At 36.3% G+C, this 22205-nt stretch overlaps 1 protein-coding gene across 1 annotated transcript; it reads left to right on the forward strand.

Moving 5' to 3' along the window:
- The first annotated feature begins 5604 nt into the window (after positions 1-5604).
- LOC124899534 (protein FAM133-like) lies at positions 5605-7580 on the forward strand. Its single transcript, XM_047414441.1, has 2 exons — positions 5605-5987; positions 7373-7580. Exons 1-2 carry the CDS (start codon positions 5605-5607, stop codon positions 7578-7580), a joined length of 591 nt encoding a protein of 196 aa, XP_047270397.1.
- Positions 7581-22205: the final 14625 nt, after the last annotated feature.

Here is a 22205-nt window from a genome sequence, read left to right on the forward strand (position 1 = left end):
TGTTCATTCTGAGCTACTACAAAATTGGATAGAGTAGTGAATGCAGCTCTAAATTCTACATGGGAGATATGCTCGTCCAGGGGATCTGCCTGAATGGTTTGAGGTGCTGACTAATTTTTGTTTCTCCTTTCATTAGTATTTTTGGTAGGTATCTTCTATAAATGAAAGGAAGAAATAAATTAGACTAAAATTTTAACTTGAGCTCATGCTCACTTGCACAACATGAATACTGAAAGAAGGGAAACTTTTCCTAAGATATCTCATAGCCTCTTATCCAATAAGTGTGGCGCGCTACACACCCATGTACAAGACTCTACTTGATATGGCTTTTAGACTCTCTAAGACTCTGCTGAACCTTAGGCTCTGATACAAAGTTTGTAACACCCCGAGTCTATGCCCCATACGCTACACGGTGCTTATGACCCCAAATGACCACATGTTAACCCATGACTGATATCTGCTGAGAGCACTGGATAATAATACTGTAATAAATGAGTAAAATAGGCTGAAATACCATAAGGTTCAAAATATCTAAAGTACTGGTAAATGATGTGTGAGCAAAAGCTAACATATTTAATGCTCTTTAGCTCAAAATGATTATGAATTCTGAATCAACTCTTATTGTTTTGATGTGTTTGCTCATGATATTATAGTAAAAGCCTGAAGGAATAGAAATAAATGACAATGGAGCAAAAGTGTTAAAAATCTAAGCAAAAGAGAAGAAAACATAGCTGACGACATCCCTGATAATTCGTCAGCCTTATGATAGCCTATCAGAAGTAGCGTCAGCCTTAACCAGGGAATTGGAGCTGAGAAGCAGTTCTGATGATGTCTGTGATGTTGCGTCAAGTGGGTGATAAGGCATCAAGAATGGCATCAGCCTTAAGAAGAAAATCAGTGATAGGAATGACATCTGATGACGTTGGTGATACGCCGTCAAATCCTTGATGCGGTGTCAGTTTGGGCTTCACCTAATCTGAGAATTGAATTTGCTATTTTATTTCCTTAATTAGGCTTTAGTATAAATAGCATCTTTTAGGGTTTATTCAGGGAGTTCTCTTTTTTTTTAGTTTTGGTGAGTTTTATTTTCTTGAACACTTATCAACTATTTGTGGATTCCTATTTTTGGGATTAAATTGAAGAAACTACTTGTTACTTTTCATCCATTTGTAAGTTTATCCTCATTATCATGAATTCAACTTTGTATTTCATCCATCAAATCATGAGAGGCTAATTCCATTAGCCGAAGTTATGGGATCCATGGACTAGGGTTTGATAGGTTACTAGGTATTTAACGGATTCAAAGAGTAGTAGGTCGTCCTGAAATTCTGTTGTTTTAACTAAAATATACTGGTTGCAAACATTAGGTTATACCTTCGGTTTTATTTACTTCTAATACAGAAATAGACTAGAGGCCGTGAATTATCAACAGGGACTCGGAAGCTACCAACCTTCTGTTTAATGATCAATTTCATAATAGGATTGATCTACCTGAGATAAAATCCTATTGGATATAGATAAGTTATCGAAGTTCAAGAGAATTAGATAATAATTTTTTGGTGAGGTCGAGAGATAAGTCAGATAGTATCATTGTCAGGGATATTCTGCTATTTCTACTTACTTTAAGAATCCCAAGCATTACCTAGTATCTATCAATTCCCAAAACCCATGGTGAACATAACTCTGGTTTCCCATTTAGACTGATTTGAAACACTTAAATAATGAAAGTGACAATTAACTCTCTGTGAACCTTAAACCCCCATTTCCAAAAACATTAAACTACCAGTAAAGTATTTTGTAAACAAATTGAAGTTCACACCATATTCTCTGTGGGATTCAACCCCAACCTAGTTGAGTTTTATTTTAACAACGATCACTTACACCCATTCAAGAGTGTAATTTGAGCGTTATCAAAAATGGCGCCGTTACCAGGGAATACGGTTGAAGACTAAAAGTTTATGTGTGAAAATTTACTGATAGTTAAGTTTCCTTGATTTATGTTTATTTGTTTTTTATCTCTATTTAAGGTACTGTGTTGTTTATGCCAAAAACAAGAAGTTTCGGAGAACCACTATTACCAATCAACCCAAAACCTCAGCTGATAGGGAGAATGGCAGAACAACAGAAATCAAAAAGACTTGTTGCTTTGGCTAGGGCTCAGGTGAATGTACAGAATTTAGGTCAACAAGCACATCACCAGAACCCTGATGATGAAGACTTGGGTGATGAGGAATTACTGAATCCTCAAAACCCAAGGAGATCTGAGCAAGTTGCTGCACCAGTGAAGTGAAATGTCAATAGAAACCATCCAGTCCAAAGAAGATATGGTCAATAGCATATTCAATATGAGGCTGATGAAGATGATGAAGGAATGGATGGAGCTGGTGCAACGGGTGCTATCATTCCTCCACCGTTGGCACCAGGTTCCAAATTCAGCATAACAAGTACCATGATCCAACTCCTGAATCTGAAGGGGTTATTTGGAGGCTTTCCTGGTGATGATTCGAACATGCATTTGGTGAACTTCATCACTATTTTTCAAATCCTTTGACAATCAAGGAGTAAGCCAGAATGTGATCAAGTTGAGGTTGTTTCCGTTGTCTCTGTCTGGAGAGGCAACAATATGGTTGAATGAACTAGATACTGATTCTATAACCAACTGGAGATAGTTGAAAGATGCATTCGTAGAATGGTTCTTTCACCCTCCAAAAGGGTACAGTTGAGGGATTAAATTAGTAACTTCAGACAGCTCCTGACTGAAGCATTGCACGAAACCTAAGAAAGATTTAAGAACAAAATTGCATAATGTTCGAACCAAAACATGACTAACTTGCACTAGATGGAGACTTTGTACAGAGCTTTCAACTCTGTGATAAAGCCAATTGTTGACAATGTTGTAGGTGGTTCGTTCATTGATCTATCTTTTCTAGATGCTTTAGACATACTAAATAGAATGACCAAATAGAGTCGAGCTTAGCATACTAGGGATTCTGCAGTGGCTAGCCAGACTATTACTGGTGGTATAACTACAAAGCAGCATAGAAGAGATAAGGAGTGAGATCAGGACATGGCCCATTTGAAGATGCAGATGGACTTCCTGGCCAAGCACTTGCTATCTGACAAGACTGAAATAGTTAAACCTATGGAATACCAGTGTACTATTTCTACAGGTGCTGATGTGAAGGTAAACTATATGAGTAATCAGGGGGGTTTTCGAGGCAATAGCCAAGGGAACCAAGGTCGTACTTTCTATGACAAGCCTGATTATAAAGATATGAAGCAGGGACACTGGAGAAACAATAATGATAGGAGTGGTTTGTATTTTCCTCCTGGAAGTCGGGATACTGCAACAACTAGTTCTGGAAAGATGTCCATGAAGGACATGATGGAAAAGATGTTAAAAGGAGTTGAAGCTACTAACTCGGGGGTAACTACTATTAAGAGTGAATTTTCTACCCTCAGTCAGTTGGTTAGCTCACACTCTGCTTCTGTCAAGTAGCTGGAGCAACAAATGAGCAAACTTTTGACTACTCTTAACTAGAGAAAAGCGGGTACTTTACCTAGTGATATGGTTCAGAACCCATGGACTAATTGTTCTTATATGGAAATTACCACTCGGAGTGGTAAGATGTTATCTGGCCCTTCTATGGGCAAAGCTATGGAAAATGAGGTAAGTGTCGATGAACCAGAAGGAAGAAATCCAGTGGAGTCTGAGAAGCTGGATGATTTTGTTGATATTTCAGAGAATGAACATGAAAAGGAAGGGGAAGTGGTATTAAAATAAATGCCAAGACCACCACCTCTCTTTCCTCAGAGATTGAAGAAGAAAGTAGATAACAAAAAATTTAGCAAATTGATGGAAATACTAAAATAACTGACAATAAATGTCCCATTGATGGAGGCACTTGAGCAAATGCCAAACTATGCTAAATTTATGTAGGAATTGTAAACAAAGAAACGGAAGGTAAGTTGTGAGCCGGTGGACAACATCCACTACTGTAGTGCTGTTTCTTCACAATCCTTAGTGCAAAAGAAAACCTGACCCTGGAGCATTTACTATACCGTGCATAGTTGGGTCCATGAAGTTTACCAAAACTTTATGTGACTTAGGATCAAGTATTAATCTGATGCAACTTGATATCTATAAGAAGCTTGGATTGGGGGAACCTACCCCCACAACGATGCGTCTTGTGATGCAGATAGAATAGTGAAGCGACCAGTTGGTATATTGTATGATGTACCGGTAAAAGTGGATGACTTTATTTTGCCTGCAGATTTTGTGATATTGGATTGTGAGGTTGATTTTGAGGTACCCATCATTTTGGGTAGACCAATATTAGCCACGAGAAGAGTATTAGTTGATATGTAGATTAATGAGCTAAAGTTCAGGTATGGAAAAAGGGAGGCCAGATTCAAAATGCATCCTTCTATAAAGCAGTTTGAGGAGATGAATATCTTCTCAGTTATGGATGTATTCCAGAAAAATGGTAATGAGGTATGGATACGGTATTTTGACGAAGTCTGAGTAGTCAAGATGACCAAGTTGTGCAGCGACATTAAATCAGGCGCTATTGGGAGGTAACCCAAAATTTTATTTTCATGCATTTTGTTTTTATTCATTTAGGTAGTAATCAGAAGGAACTGAAAAGGGTACAAAAAGGTGAAGGTAAGAAATGAAGAAAGCAAGCCAAGTGGTCTTGATGACATTTGTGATAGGCTATCACAACTGTGACGGCTTATCACCAATGTCATCAGAAAGACCAAAGGTTGAGACCTTCTCTGTTAAGGCTGACGACCCCAGTGATAAGCTATCACATTTATGACGGCTTATCACAAGTTATCGTCAGCCATTACCCTTCTTTTGAAAATCTGGGCCCAAATTAGTTAAAATCCGACCCGACCCAGATACAAAAGCTTTCAAGTTCCCAATTTTTGTTAGTTTCCTTCTTTAAGTTTTATTTTCTTCTATTGTTAGGATATTTATTCCTTTCAAAATACTCCCAAGTGAACAAGGAAACAACCTTCCTGATAGTTGTGGGATTGTAAAGACATTCGCAATCAACCTCTCATCTTTTCTTCTCTCTCGCGTATAAGCAAGTCAAAGTAGATCATCAGGTATGTTCTCAAGCTCATCTTCACTCTTCTCTTCAGTGGCAAGAATAAGTTAAAGTGATTGTGCCATTACTATAAAAAAAATAGAAATTAGGGTTTAAATGGTGCTTAAATTGCAAAAATTAAAACCCTAGTTTAATGAGTGAAAACTCCATGTGATTCTAAAGATAATTTGGTCCCTAAATTATGAATGAAAACTAAGTTGGGCCAAAATTCTAGACTGATGGCATCACTGATAGGCTATCACAAATATGACGCCTTATAAGGAATGTCGTCATTAGCCTGAGAAAAGAAAAGTCAGTCTGTTTAGAGCTGATGACAAAGCTGACAGGCTATCATAACTATGACGCCTTATCAGCCATGTCGTCACAGCATGTTGATAATGCACTGTCTTGACCTTGTTTTTCTTAAGTTACTAAATTCAAATGAAATGCATGTGTTCGTAATACTGAGTACTGAATATTGTTTTCTTGATATCACAAAAACATTAAAATGGCACCAAAAGGCAAGAATCCTAACACTCCAAAGAAAGCTACCAAGTGCAAGATGGTTAAAAATCTCATTGATAAAGACTCTGATTATGAAGATGAAGAACTACTACTCAAGTGGAAGAGAAAGAAATCAAGTCCCAAGGCACCTCCTCTACCTATACCTATTGAGGTAGAGGATAGTGATGATACTGAGACCACCACTCCAGCTGAGAGTGAATCTTCTAAGCAAGAGGGTTCTAAGCAAAATGAGTCCGAACAGCCTGAGCCTGAGAAGGCTGAATCTGAAGAATCAGAGGCAGGACATACTGAGTCTGACAAATCTAATTCTGAGGAACCATCCTCAGAAACTCCCTCAGCTGAGAATCAAGTTGAGAAGAAACCACTGTCTTAGGGAACTTTGATAAAATGCAAGAATCCTGAGGTTCGAGAGAATGCTAGATGGAAGATCCCTAAAGCAGAGGACATCTTCCTCAAAGGTCTAATCAAAATAAAAAGAAGATCTTCCAGACGGCCAATTTTTTTAGAAAAGAGAGTCATCATCACAGGATTGACAGGGTATCCTACAGTTGAGAAAAAGTTCAAAAACTTTAGGCTAGGATGGATTTATAAGGGAGGAAAGCCGTTTTGTCCTACATTAGTCCGGGAGTTCTATGCGAACTACCAGGCTAGATTAGAGAGTATGTGCAAGAATGGAGAGACCACAGCAGACCAGCCTTTGCTGACCAGAGTTCCAGTTCATGGGGTAAATATAGATATTTCTGACACAACTATAAATAGATTTCTACATGGACCTAATTTCATTCCTCAGGTCATAAATTCGGCATTCTACCATTAATTGAAGAGTAAGGATAACCAACATCCTTGGTTAGCTACACTGATAGTGGAAGGAGATCCGTTATGGCTGACCAGACCTAGTGAGCAGATTTACAAAGCTTCTTTGACTCAAGAGGCAAAGTTCTAGTGGGGTATTGTACACACCTATTTGATGCCAACTGACAGAGATAACATTCTTAGGGATGATTGAGCTATATTGGTTACATGTCTTGTGGCCAACCTTAAGCTAGACTTCGGAGAGATCATTGTTGAAGAGATCAAGATTCGAGTAACAAGGTTTGACACTGCTTATCCATTCTCTTGTTTGGTCACCAGGTTATGCACAGAGGTAGGGGTACCAAAAATAGCAGGGATTAATGATACGTTGTATGCCACTAAGACCCACAACCCTTTTTGATATGATGAAAATCAGTTGAGGCTGATACTTGACAGAGGGGTAAGGGTTGAGGTGAACCCATCAGTTGTAGGCCCTTATTCAGTACCTGAAGTGGAGCTGTAAGACTCTGAGGCTGCACCACCAAAATCTTTAGTACAGGCAAGTTCAGTACTTGAAAATGAGCCAGGCCCTTCAGCTCCTACAGCACCAGCAAAAATTATAGCCCAGTCGATTGATATCAGAAAAGTCGCCAAATAGGCCAAATGGTGTGAGAAGCAACTATATGCCTTTGCCAACTAGTTTGACACTATAGTAGATAAGAGAATTAAGGTTGCTCTGGATCCTTTTGATACATTGCCTACACGGGTGGTAGATCTGGAAAACCATATTGATATAAGGGCACAAAAATTGGCTGGAGCAGATCTTGTTGAATTTAGAGTGGCCCTATATAAGGTAAAGGTTGATATGGTGGTGTTACAGCAACACTAGTTTATGATGCCTGCAGGGCAGGCAGCTGAAGAATCTGAGGATGAACCCCCAATCCTTGATCTCACTGTAGAGCCAGTGAAAAGGAGAATAAGAAAAACAAAGAAGCTAAAAAGTGTAAGAGAAAGAGAAAAAAGAATGATAAGAATGAGAGTAAAGCCGATAAAAAGGCAAAGAAGAAAAAGAAGGCAAAGAAGACACTACAGGCAGATAATGAGATAATAGAACAGGAAAAAGTAGATCTGAAAAAGGCAATGAAAGCATCCCTAAAGGACAATTAGAAATGAGATAAAGCACTGTGAGCGAGGGATATAGGAGCCTCGTCTAGCAGAACAGCTGTACTAGAGAAGAGAGAAGCTCTTGATGAGGATGACACTATTGCAGGGTCAAGGACCCATGATTTGAGACTTGATTGACTCTAGGTACACCCTAGCCCTTAGTTTTATTTTGTTTTTATTTTAAGTTAAGGGTTTAGGGTAGCATGTTCTGTAACTAAATAGAAGTAGTGCAAGTACTGTAGGCAGTTAACTTATCTTGTGATTTTGAACATGTCTCTAATGGTTTGTCTTGAATGTCTTTGTGAATTACATCTGGGTGTGACCACTATGTATTCGGTTAGGGCATTAGTCTAGTGCTTAATAACCACTACTGAACAATTGTATAAACCAGATAGGTAGTAGCTAGTGATATGCTTGTGTGCCTTGTATGTGTGAGATCTCTACTGAGTTCCCTTTGTACTGCTGAATCCAAAACTTTCCCGATTCATCTTACCTTAGTTGAAAGATAGGGGTTAGGAAAGGATCATAGGCCATTTTTTAATTGAGTCACTTTTTAACCTAAAATGACCTTCCCTGTGTACATGTTACCACTTGATCCCTGTTTTGAGCCTAAATTAATCATTTCTTTCTATAATACCTATCACCTTTCCTTTTAGATCATAATGAACCTATTTTGGCCCTGGTCCTTCTTGGATACTATGCACCTTGACTTCGGCAAATAGCCTAAGTTGAGGGTGGCTACCATAAGGGTGCATGATGTAAATTAGGTATGAAGAAGGGTAGACTAAAAGAAAAAGAATAAGTGAAAAAGAAATAAAATGTTGGGTATTGGTGAAAAAGAGCAAGAAAATAAATTTGTTCGAATAGGAAGAAAGAACCACCCATTTTGAATGTGTGATCAAGAAAAGAGAAAAAGAAGAGAAAATAAAAGAGAGAAAAAGAAGTTAATAAGTGGACACCATAATTTAAAGTAGTTCCAAGGAGGTTAGTCACTCTAAATGCGGTACAATATCATATCACTTAGCCTACGTTACAAGCCTAAGAAATACCTATAGTGATCCTAGCTTACCTGTCTAGACACTTTGGTAGTGAAGATAAGGGCAAGCACATGGTATTTGGCATACATTGGTTTGATCTTCATTCTGAGAGTAAGTATTTTTGTGATGATCCCCATTCTGAAACTTTGATTTCTATTGTGAGAGGAAAAGGGAAAATTCTTCGTTCTGAGGGCACACTAGTATGTTTCTAAGTGACTTACTTGTTTGAGTAGTGTCATGTTGATATAAGCATGATTGTTGGTACTTAGTTGATGCCATGGCTGGAATCTTTTGGGTTACATTGCTGCTTTTCAATAAGATACACAGTAGTTTAAATTAGTTGACCTTGGAGGCGGTAACTGAGTTTTGAGCTAAAATAGTTGTCGATTGCTGAATGTTCTTTGTATTCTCTTAGTTAGTTTGTTGCTTGAGGACAAGCAATTATTTTAAGTTAAGGGTGTTGATATGTGAACAAAAGCTAACACATTTAATGCTTTTTAGCTCAAAATAATTGTGAATTCTAAAGCAACTCTTGTTGTTTTGATGTGTTTGCTCTTGATATTAAAGTAAAAGGCTGAAGGAATGGAAATAAATGATAATGGAGCAAAAGAGTTGAAAATATGAGTAAAAGAGAAGAAAACATGGCTGACGATATCCCTAATAAGTTGTCAGCCTTGTGATAGCCTATTAGAAGCAGCGTCATCCTTTACCAGGGAATTGGAGCTGATAAGTAGTTTTGACAACGTCTGTGGTGTGGCATCAAGTGGGTGATAAGGCATCAAGAATGGGGTCAGCCTTAATAATAAATGAGAGATAGGAGAAGACATCTGATGATGTTGGTGATACGCCATCAGATCCTTGACGCGGCGTCTGTTTAGGCATCACCTAATCTGAGAATTAATTGAATTTTCTATTTTATTTACTTAATTAGGCTTTAGTATAAATAGCATATTTTTGGGTTTATTCAGGGAGTTCTCTTTGTTTTTAGTTTTGGAGAGTTTTATATTCTTGAACACTTATCAACTATTTGTGAATTCCTATTTTTGGGATTAAATTAAAGAAACTACTTGTTGTTTTTCATCCGTTCATAAGTTTATCCTTATTATAATGAATTCAACTTTGTATTTTGTTCATCAAAATCATGAGCGGCTAATTCCATTAGCCAAAGTTATGGGATCCATGGACTAGGGTTTTATAGGTTACAAGGTATTTAACAGATTCAAAGAGTAGTAGGACGTCTTGAAATTCTGTTGTTTTAACTGAAATCTACTGGTTGCAAACATTAGGTTATGCCTTAGGTTTTATTTGCTTCTAACGGACAAATAGACTAGAGGTCATGAATTATACACAGGGACTCAGAAGCTACCAACCTTTTATTTAATGATCAATGTCGTAACTGGATTGATTTACCTGAGATAAAATCCTATTGGATATAGATAAGTTATCTATGTTCGAGAGAATTAGATAATAAATTATCTTGTGAGGTCAAGAGATAAGTCAGATAATATCATCGTCAGGAATATTCTGTTGTTTCTACTTACTTCAAGAATCCTAAGCATTACCTAGTATCTGTTAATTCCCAAAACCCATGGTGAACATAACTCAGGTTTCCCATTTAGACTGATTTTAAACACTAAAATATTGAAAGTGACAATTAACTCTCTATGAACATTAAACCCCCATTTATGGAAACATTAAACTACCAGTAAAGTATTTCGTAAACAAATTGAAGTTCACACCATATTCCCTGTGGGATTCGACCCCAACCAAGTTGGGTTTTATATTGACAACAATCGCTTATACCCATTCAAGAGTGTAATTTGAGCATTATCAGTAAAGTATATTACTGAAATAATAATTTGTAAAACTGAATACTATCTAAAAGTCTAGTCATAAAAGCCTCTAATTGAACTGTCTGAAAGTGGAGTTGATAGGACAATCCCCTAACTAACTCCATCTTCTTAAATACTGCATTTACTGATAAATTAAAATAATAAAATATCCTCGTAGATGAGGACTCGTTACTAACTCTGACAGTGCAGGCGAAATTAGAATCTATCTATGTACGATCAGGAACCTGAGCATTCGAGCCTATGATATAAGACATCATAGCACAAAGAAAGAGTATCAGTATGTGGAATGTACGGGTATGCTAGATGAGGTAAGGCAGAATGCAAGGGTTCATATGCATGAACAATAATTAACTGAATGAAATAGAGTAACTGTACAGGAGAGTACATGGATAACTGACACTACTGTAAATACTGAGTGAGTACATACTACTATGCGTATAATAAATCTATGACTGAGCTTGTATGAAGCAAAGTCTTGTGTTTTGATACTAATTATTTGATATCCGAAGTTACTGATAACTGAGTTACTGATACTATTTGACTATATCTAATAGTTCTAATTATGTAGAACTGAACTAAGTTCTATACTGAGACTGAAACTGAGACTGTGGGAGGTAATCTTATAACTGACATTCCCCAAATAAGATATTGAGTTGGGGTCTAAACTGTGACCCCAGTTGGAATGGTGTCAGTACCGTGCCACGGATAAAGACACTGAAGAGTAAACCGCTACTGGTAGGTGCCCTAAACGAGAATGGTGGTACCCTTACTGGCAGGTAAAGCACCTCATCCACCCTCAACTGGCAGGTTTGATGTCTCAACCTACGCTGGCTACGTAGTTCTGGAATGCAAGGATTACTTCTAAGGATCACACCCCTACTGGCAGGTGAGCCCTCATCCTTGGGTTCACTCGGTGCTGAATCCTCATCCAAATTAAAAGACACTGAACTAATTATACTAAACTGGACTGGACTTATACTGATTTTAATGAGTTTTCCTGAGTTGTGTAACTGACTAAGTTCTACTGAGTTCTGTAACTAAGGATTTTACTGATTATGACAAGACAGATTCTATTTTATAACTGACACTAGCTCTAGGTACACATCTAAATTATCGGGTATTAAATACCCCAGGACTGATAGTATTAAAGTAAATCATGGCATAATCTTGAAATCATAATAATGGCTACTTGACGACAATCCACTCATTGAGACATTTTAGCAAACACTTGTAATGCATTTACTTATATATGAATGGGGAATACATGCTATGATGTTATAATGGCACTATTTCATTCACATAGGTATTTTTTCAAACACATGGTGAGCATGCTTAAGTTTTACAATAATCAACACATATAATTATCATAACTACATCAATCAACTGGTAAATTGAAGGGTTTATCATGAAGATCATGTAATTCAACACATATAATGATTAATTTCATGAATGCTTGTAATTTAATCATGGACTGAGACCCAACAATAATATGAACATGAATTTAATTCAATTTCAAGCATGTGAATCATAAATCCACAATCTTGTAGTTTTAAAAATGGATTTGTGGACTTTATGATGAAAGGAACCCATAAATGAACACATAACATACCTTGGATTATTAATTCTTAGAATTCTTGGAGAAATTCTTGTGATTGGCCTTGATTCCATGGATCAAGGATTTTGTTTTCTTGAGAGAGAATGCTTTTTGATTTGGGGAAAAGTTAATAATGAATGGGTTTAAACATTTTTTGGGATTATATCCCACATCTGGGTGTAATAAATCATGGGAAAAGACTATTTTAACCCTGAACGTACTTATTAATTTTTGTCAAAAATTCCCGACCTAGGTTCTTGGCGCGATGCACCATGATCACCTCAGGCCACTGGAAAATGATAATTGGGAATGTGGTTGGTGGTGCAATACAGTGGAATCGCGTTGCAATGTTGAATGCGACCTGGAAGTTCACCGTGATCCGGTGACATCGCGTAACTTTACTAGAAAGTGGACAATTGTGAATATGCTCCTTGCCACGATACGCCATAATCGCAGAGCAACACTGGATTTGACAATTCCCATTTTGTCATGCTCTACGACGCACTGACCGCCAAATTGGCACACTATTTTACTAAAATGGCTCTAACTCTTCACCCGAGTATCGGATTTGGGCAAACTTTATATTGTTGGGAAGCTAACTGAATTTCCTATGCATTGGCAAGATATAAATTGAAAAATTACTGAGTATTTTTAAAATTTTATATAGAGTAACCTTTCTACTGAGGGTTAATTTAAGTTAGCGAAATACAGGATATTACTTATATATATATGTATATATATTATTGGAAATTTTTTTCCATAAAAGAAAAATCAATAATTCCCCACGAGTAGTCGAATAAATAAGATGTTGTGGATGACGGGGTCAAAGTTATACAAATAGAGAAGTTGGCATCGATTGGACATAATAATTTTATAAGTATCCTCCTATTTATAACTTTATATGGTTGATAACTGTTCAAATAATAGCCCATGGACCCGGTATTGGATTATTTTAGTATTGACCTTGGGTCTTCAGTTTTCTTTAAGAACGTTGGATCATATACTTGTGGGAGTAGTATACTTGAGTTGGATTCTACTTGATTTTATTCTCGGTTGATGGGACATCCTAGAATAGATCATTCAGTGATGGGTAATTATGCTTAAACTTCTGGATTTCAGTTTTGATTACCATCCAGACAAGTTTTAACTTTAGCATAGATTGTGTTCCTTGATTGTCTCCATTTATGAGCCCAGATAGCGCCTTATGGTCTTAGTCTCATGTTTGTTGTATGGTACTTCAATGGATCATCTTCTGTTCTTCAAGTTCTCTGTGATGAATTTGAGCAGATAGGACTCAACTGATTTTCCTCCTGGTTTGGGGTGAATAGTAGGTGTGGAATGGTAAAAAAGGTTATATTTGGATTTTGAGTCGGTTGTATGACTCATGCCTTAGTTTGCTTCTGGCTTGGATGACCTTTTGTTGATTTATGTGAGTACTGAGATGGTATCATTGTGTTGTGGTTCAAATTTGCGTGTATCAGCCTTATACACCCGAAAGATAATGATGATGATATGCTTACACACCCAACAAGGCTGGAGCATAATTAAGATAATGATGGTTGTGATGAGGATGATTATGATATTGATTGTACTTACCGATTTGAGTTCGGCTACTTCTTATGATATTATGGATTCTGTTGCATTCATCTATGTATGTGCATTGCCTATCACCGGTATGCACTATATCTATCAGCCTTATAAGGGTTGCATAGGTATAAGTGATGAGTATGACTTGTGGTTTGTTGTATGTTGATTGAACTTTCTAAGCTTGGGGCGATGGAGGTTCCTGAAAGGCTCGATTAGGTATTAGTTTTTTGGGAAAGATGGTTTCACGTTGTCGTTGATATCATTATCATTATTATTGATATGATTATTGTAATTGCTAATTTGTGGCATCTTTGCCATTGATTCAATAAAGAGATTGAGGTATGATTCTAGATTATTTACCTTATGATTACATTATTATGCATGATTATCTCATAATTAGACGTATGAATTAGAAACCCTAAGTATACTAACACTAGTTCCTACTATGATTATGGGGTCTTAAGATTCTAGTCTGTTGATTTAGGTTGTACTTCGAGTGGACCTTGTTTATATATAATTAAATATAGCTAAGGTACTACCATATATCCTTTCTTTTCATTACTCAAATTCTGTATCCACTCTTTGAACCTGTATACTGTTATATATCCTTCTTATGCCCTTTATTTGTAAATTGGCCAGTGATATACGGTATAGAGTTTATATTTCTGAATATGGTTGGGGATAGTTCATTCTTAATTATTCCTTAGCCTTATTATGATAGTTTCATAGATATGAATAAGATTGTTTATCCTAATTATGTCATTGGTTTATTTATATGGTTGTTGGACATTTGGGTGCAGTATTCCATTCTATTTATATGTTATATATATCTACATTATCGTTGGGGATCAGTTGGTAGTTGCCTATTGAGTACCATGTGTTTTGTACTTATACTATATTTCTACAGCCTGCAGATCATAGTAAGGGGTTATCGCCGGTGTTCTGTGTGTTGTACAGAGCATCCATGATTCGGAGACATAGAGTGAGCTCCTAACATTTGAAGTATTACATTCCTCCCTCTTATGTACTAGACTAGTCTCTATGTTGTATTCAAAGATGGTTGTATCTTTATATTTATTTAGTACCTCATTGGTATCCTTCTTATGTTAGAATATCTTATATTGATTCCACCAGGTTTTGGTATTATCTTATATATGTTAGTCTTTATTTCATCTATTACGCATTCTTCCTTCCATTCTTTTAGGTAGTACGTTACTAGCATTTTTGAACTACAGAATTGGCTTGCATGCTGGTGGGTTATAGTAGGTGCCATCATGACTTGATAACTTAGCTTGTGACAATGGAAGAGTCGGGATCTATTTTAGCCATAGATGTTAGATGGTTGCATTTTACAGACATTCATGTGGTTAAGGTTCATCAGAAAACCATCCTGTTAAGGAGGCTATATGGGAGGTCGAGTCAAATATGTGTAGTAGTTACCCTCATCTTTTTTTTATACACGTATTTCCTTGTTTTTTAGTTAGACGGCGAACTAGAGTTTTTGTAGTGGATCAGTAATGACCTAAATTTTTAAATTTCTATTTTTATGTGTTTTTACCATTTTCCCCTTCCGTTGTTGTTGTATAATGATTTTGGATTCTGGTGATGGTTGGCACAGTTGTCGATGCAATCAAGAATGATTTGTGTGATTTGTGGTTTTTAGAGGGTTATTTGATCTATTCGACGACTAGTATAAATTGAGCCATTTTCCGTGATTTTGGGCATTATTCATCTTTCCTTTTGAGATCTTGACAATTTCCAAGCACACACGCAAGTGTATGTGGTCTACCAAATAATATAATGGCCTTCAAGAAAGTCGAATATCGATCCCACAGGGACTTGTTTTAACAACTATTCAATTCTAGTTCAAAATTCTAATTAATTGATTCACGTAACCAAAATAGAGTTTTGAAGATTATATATTGCTAGCAAAGTAAATAATGCGTAAAATAAAGGTCTTGAGACAATCAGTAGGAGAAACCCTAGGGTTATAGCACTTCGAATAATCCTACTATGTTATTGAACTTCATTCATTAGCTCGCTTATCTTGGTTGTTGATTCGTAGGAATAATTGAATGATCATGGTCTCCCGACCTCTAATGATTAACCTAACTTGGACATTACAACTAAATCATTGAGCGGGGATGTAATAATCCAATTAAGTGCTTAAAGCTATCATCCTACGTGTGAATCAAGTAAGGCTTCTAGGTACATCCCTATCCGATATGTTAATTTGAATTCCTTATTTTATAAAAGAATACAAACCCTACTATGTTTATCCCCACGTTCTATCTCCTTATTCTCTCTCCCGAGATCACAAGGTTGACATATATGTATTCTAAGGGTGATCAATCCTTAAAATAATTATAACAAGGATAAACAAGCAACCAAATATGATAAGCGAACTAAACAAAATTAATCCAAAATGATAGTAGTCATGTTCTTGGATTTAACCCCGGAAAGGGAGTTTTTAGCCACTAATAGTCATAAACATAATCCAAATAATTGTATCAATGATCCAAACCAAGAAAAAGGTAAAACAAAGAATAATAAAATATAATTTTTGTGTGCAGCCGCCACCAAACATCACCACCCCACACTTAAAGCCTTGTTCGTCCTCAAACAACTCTTGAACATCATAGGTTGAGGAGACTCTACACTTTTAATACAAGCAAGACATTCAAGAAAGTACTACTATGAATACAAAAGATGCAAGTTTCTACACTAAGCATGTTATGTACCCCATTTAAAGATCAAGAACACTACTCCAAAACATCATAGCCTAAAGAATTGACTCACCAAGTTGGAAAACTCATGCTAATTTCTCAATACAAGAAAGCATTACAAATCACCCACATTCAACAAACATGTGCCCTCACAATATGAGAGTCACCCATAGTCACTCATATAAATGCAATTTATAATAGAATGGTTACAAGGAATTCACAAGTTACACATAATGAACCATAGGCTTGCCCTTAGTGTAGCACTCCACTAATATCAAAATGATGAAGCTTAGGATCAATAGATCTTTAATGGTTGTAATATAGGCTATGGGCTGGGTAGGAAATATTTTGACTTAATAGTGACTATCTTCCCTAAGCTCTTTAATACATGACTTTATATATTCAATTCAACTCTGACAACCAAATCACACTATTTTATGTCTACCCCATTCTTTTGTTCTAACCCCATCTTATTAAGCACATTTGCATATACTATGGAGGGAGTATTCTATGCACAACTCATTCAATTTGAAAAAAAAATATTCTTTTCATTATTCAACTCCCCACCACAATACATAATAATTCTTTTTTAACAACAATAGCTAGTACTTTAGGGGATCACTTTCAACTCTTCTTCAATTTCACACACCTTAACTCACTAATTTTACACTAAAGTGCTTAGGACCTTTGGATCAAATTAATATTTCTCAAAAAAGGCATTAAGGCTATGAAATAAAAAGATAAAGGCTCAGCGGGGCTTACTAGGATTATGCACAAAGGTAGGTCAAAAGGAAGGTATGAAATAAGGTTATCAAAGAAATGCCTATATCATCTCCTAAACCCACACTCTTTATTACACTTTGCACACACACCAAAAAAGTTCTAGACATCACATACAACAAGGAATATACAAATACCTCACATCACATATGGAACATGCTCAACTCAGTAAGATTATCATAGACTCTTAACCAAATAATACCTTGAATTCAACTTTAAGCCACAAATACAATAGTCATAATCATGAAGCTTGGAGTCTAAAAAGTAGAACTCACACAATGAACATTCTATTTACCATAAAAATACTTGCATCATACAGTCACATATAGCACCAACAAGAACATCTCTCTTATTTCTAACACAAAAATTTTAAATTTACCCTAAGATTGGGAATTTCTCCACCCTTCCTAAAGTGAACTTTAAAATTATAGATAGAAAGACTTCTTGAGGCCTATAGTCCTAGATAGTATCATCTTTAAACATCAAGAGGTTCAAGAACCCCACACTTAGTTTTCTCCATGCTCCTTAGATCAGGTTTTTCTGTACTCAGACTTCCCTTCAACCTGTGACTCAAAAAAAAACAAAAACTACATGAATTAAAAACTAAAGATGGAAAAATAAAACATACCTACTTTAACATGGGTTGCCTCCTAAGCAGCGCCTAATTTAGTATTGTGGATCGAACCATCTCAACTTTACCAAGTCCCTTTATCCTTTTTCTCACACTTGGAGGCCATGTTTTAATTTGTTTCTGACCTCTTGAGTGTGAACTCTCAAGGTCAATAGCTTTTCCAACTTTATCCTTTTTAGGGTCATTGATCTGCATTATGTCAAGCTTAGGTGGTTGTGGCTTAAGGTGCTCAATGAGGGTGTCCGACGATGTATATTATGGAATGTGTTGCACTACCCCACACTTATCCCCTTCAATCATAGTAATCATGAACAAATATTTACAGTGGTATAGTGTGTTAAGAAGTTTGTACACTCTAAAAACCACCTCTTCATCTACTTAAAAATCTAGAACAATAAAGTCAGTAGGAATAATAAATTTACCAACCTTTATGAGTACATCCTCTATCACTCCTTCAGGCTGGCCTATGGTCCTACTTGCCAACTGTAGTAGTACAAATCTCGATATAGGGTTTCCCAAACCCAATGTGTTAAACAAAGATAGGGGAATTAAGTTGATACTTTCCCTTGAATCACTAAGTGTCTGAACCACCTCGTTGTTTCTAATTTGAATGGGGAGAGTAAACTTCCCAGGGTCTTTAAGCTTCTTGGGAATATTTTGAGTCACCACAAAACTACACACCTCAGTGAGTTCTACCGCCTACACATCCTACAATTAACTTTGTTAGCAACCATATCTCTCAAGTACTTAGTGAACTTAGGCATTACCTGCAAAATATCTAAAAGAGGTAAATTAATGTGAAGCTTTCTGAAAGTGTCGAAGAACTTTTTGAAACACGAATCCTCTTTTTCCTTTATATGCTTCTGGGGGAAAGATAATTATGGGGTATTCATCACTTCTTTAGTAGCTTTTTCTTTTGAGTACTCAGGCTTTCTCAACTTTTTAGCAACTTTTTCAGTAACATGTTGGGGAGTCAAATCTTTATCTACCTCCTTTAGTTTTCTTAGGAAGTTCTCTGTTAAGCTCTTTACCACTCCCCAATGTGATTGCCATAACTTATTTTTGATTTTTAGTATCTCCTGGAAAATCATGTTGTAGCGTGGTATACTAACTACAACTCTAAGCTTCTCGTGGCCACTTTCTGGTTCTTTAGATCAGCAGCCAACTGTGTTTGATTAGTTAGAATCTATCTCATCATCCCTTCCAAGTTTCTAGTTGACTGATTTTCTTATGCCTGTGGTTGCTGAATTTATTATTGTTGAGAGTTCCACAACTGATTTCACCACTTCATGTTGTAGGCATTCCCATAATTCTACCTTTGAGTATTTCCCACATATATTACAAACTAGGCTTGGCAGCACACATAACCGCTGAATGGCCACTGTTACCATAAAATTCATGCCAACCTACAGTTTCATGGATTGAATTAACCATGGTTGCAGGCTGTGTGGCACCCAATTTTATATTGCTGATCTGCGTAGTCAATTGATTTTTAATGCAACAATTTGAGTAGCTATTGTAGTAAACTGATCCACTTTCAGAACACCTCAACCCTTTTAGTAGCACTTCTTGAGTCTGAATACCACTCGAGATTAGCTTATGCAATTCGGTTCAACAAAGTATAAAACTCATCATATTTCATCTCCAAAGCTTGACAACCTGCAGTTGAATCTAACAAAATCTTTATGTTATGGTCAAGTACCTTGACAAAAGTATGAGCTAATACCTCATTGGACTATTGATGGTGTGGATAATCCCATAGTAGAGCCTTGAAATTCTCCCAAGCATGACATAAATTTTCATCTGGCTTCTATTTGAAGAACACAATCTCACTACGAAGTCTTGCAGTCTTTCCACACGATAAAAATCAGATGAGGAAAATCCGAGCTAAGTCATTCTATGATGTGATTGAATTTGTCAGCTCAGCATTCAACCACTTTTTTGCTTCCCTTAACAGTGAGAAGGGGAATAGTGTAAACCTCACATAGTCAGCATTCACACCAGTAGGGATGATATGTCACTGATCTCCAAACAGTTTCACAAGTGGACTTATGGATCTTTATGTGAAAGCCTGGTGAACTATCCACTACTTATCAGAAGTTGGACCATATTCTGTTTGATCTCAAAATTACCTCCAGCTGCCAGTTTCTGAATGCGGAGGTTAAATTTATTGGGAGTGAGATTGCCATTTCTCTAAATGTCCTGCGGGCTTCTAGTTTATCAGTGATGATAACAAGATTATCTTGATCTTTTTCAATTTGCAGAACATGTGGAAGAAGGATTGCTTCTTTTCTTTGTTGATGGAAGAGTTACTCAGGTCGGGGCATGGTTCAACCAATCCCCAAGCCTTTGCCAGCTTACTACTTTGAAAACCTATTTCCGACAAATACAAAACCTAGACCAAGCATAAAACACCAATGAAATCTAAAAATCAAAATTAAAGATAAAACAGTTGCCAAATTACAAGTCCCCGGCGACGGCGCCAAAAACTTGACAATGCCCAATCGCTCACACAAGTGTACATGTTCTACTAAGTAATATATTGGCCTTCAAGAAAGCTGAATATTGATCCCACATGTACTTATTATATAACTATTCAATTCTAGTTCACAATTTAGATTAATTGATGCAAGCATAACTAAAATAGAGTTTTGAATATTGTAAATTGCAAGTAAAGTAAATAATGCATAAAATAAAGGTCTTGAGACAATCAATAGGAGAAATCAAAGGGTTAAAGCACTTCAACAATCTTACTATATTATTAAACTTCATTCGTTAACTCGTTTATCTTGGTTGTTGATTCGTAGAGTTAATGGCATGATCATGGTCTCCCGACCTCTTATCGTGTACCTAACTTGGACCTTACAAGTACATTGTTGAGCAGGGATGTAATAATCCAATAAGTGATTAAAGCTATCATACTACATGTGAATCAAATAAGGCTTCTAGGTACATCCCTGTCCTAGATGCTAATTTGAATTCCTTATTTTATAAAAGAATAGAAACCCTACTTTGTTTATCCCCGTGTTCTATCTCCTTATTCCCACTCCCGGGATCACAAGGATGACAATATATGTATTATAAGGGTTATCAATCCTTAAAATAATTAAAATAAGGATAAACAAGAAACCAAATATGATAAGCAAATTAAACAAAATTAATCCAAAATGATAGTAGTCATATTCTTGGCTTAAACCCTGGAAATGGAGTTTTTAGCCACTAATAGTCATAATCATTATCCAAATAATTTTATCAATGATAAAAACCATTAAAAAGCTAAAACAAATAAAAATAAAACCTAATTTTCGTGTGCAGCCATCTCCTCTCCAGTCCTAAGACGTCAAAAGATGTCCCTAACATGTTTTAATATGTTCTATTTGTAGTGGACTAATCATAAGACATGTAGGAGTAGGAGTTCACGTTGTCCTTTTATAGCTGGGCAAAACTTTCATGCTTTTGAACCTCATCATGTTGCATCAATATGATCATTACTCTAAACCCACGACGCAGCACAATTGCGTCAAGCTACTGAAAATTGATAATTTTCGTTTGGTCCTTTACCCCAACATGCCAAAGGGTTCAATGATATAAGCTTAATAGGCGGTGAAATCACATTGATCAACTGGAATGCAGCCAATGTCATTTTACCATCCACCCCGATGCGGTATTAAGCTCCCAGGCATCCTAAGTTCGTCATATTGTGATTTGTGCTTCAGTTGGACCACTCCTAGCCTTTTATGATATTTCCATTTGATTTAAGGCTTGTAAATTCATCATGTATCATAATAATCATCTTGACAATCTACCTATAAAATTACACATCTATAATCATCTTGAATTAAAGCTCAATACAACACATATTCATGAGGATGAACTAGTGACTCAAGCTAGAACACTAATTTTCTCGGCTAGACTTTAAATACTCAATTTGAACTGAGAATCATGTGAAAACATATTTAAACATTGTAGGCACATACTTAGACACTTAGATACACATTTATATCATTATTAACACGTAAATTATATGAGTTGTCCTAAAACCTAGGCTGATAAAGATATAATAACTACACTAGAGATCATAGAAACATCCAACATCACCTCCCCGCATTTAAAGCCTTGTTCGTCCTCAAACAACTCTTCACTATGAACATCATAAGCTACAAAGACTCAAAACTATTTCTACAAGAAATAAATTCAAGTTAGTATTACAATGACTACAAAAGATGCAAGTTTCTACACTAAGCATGTTATATACACCATTGAAAATTCAAGAACACTACTACAAAACATCTTAGCCTCAAGAATTGACTCATCAAGTTGGCAAACTTATGCTAATTTCCCAATATAGGACATCATTAAAAATCACCCACATTCATTAAACATGTGCCCTCATAACACGAGAGTCACCCCTAATCACTCA

Source organism: Capsicum annuum, chromosome 6, assembly GCF_002878395.1.
Source record: "Capsicum annuum cultivar UCD-10X-F1 chromosome 6, UCD10Xv1.1, whole genome shotgun sequence".
In the NCBI taxonomy this organism is placed as follows: Eukaryota; Viridiplantae; Streptophyta; class Magnoliopsida; order Solanales; family Solanaceae; genus Capsicum; species Capsicum annuum.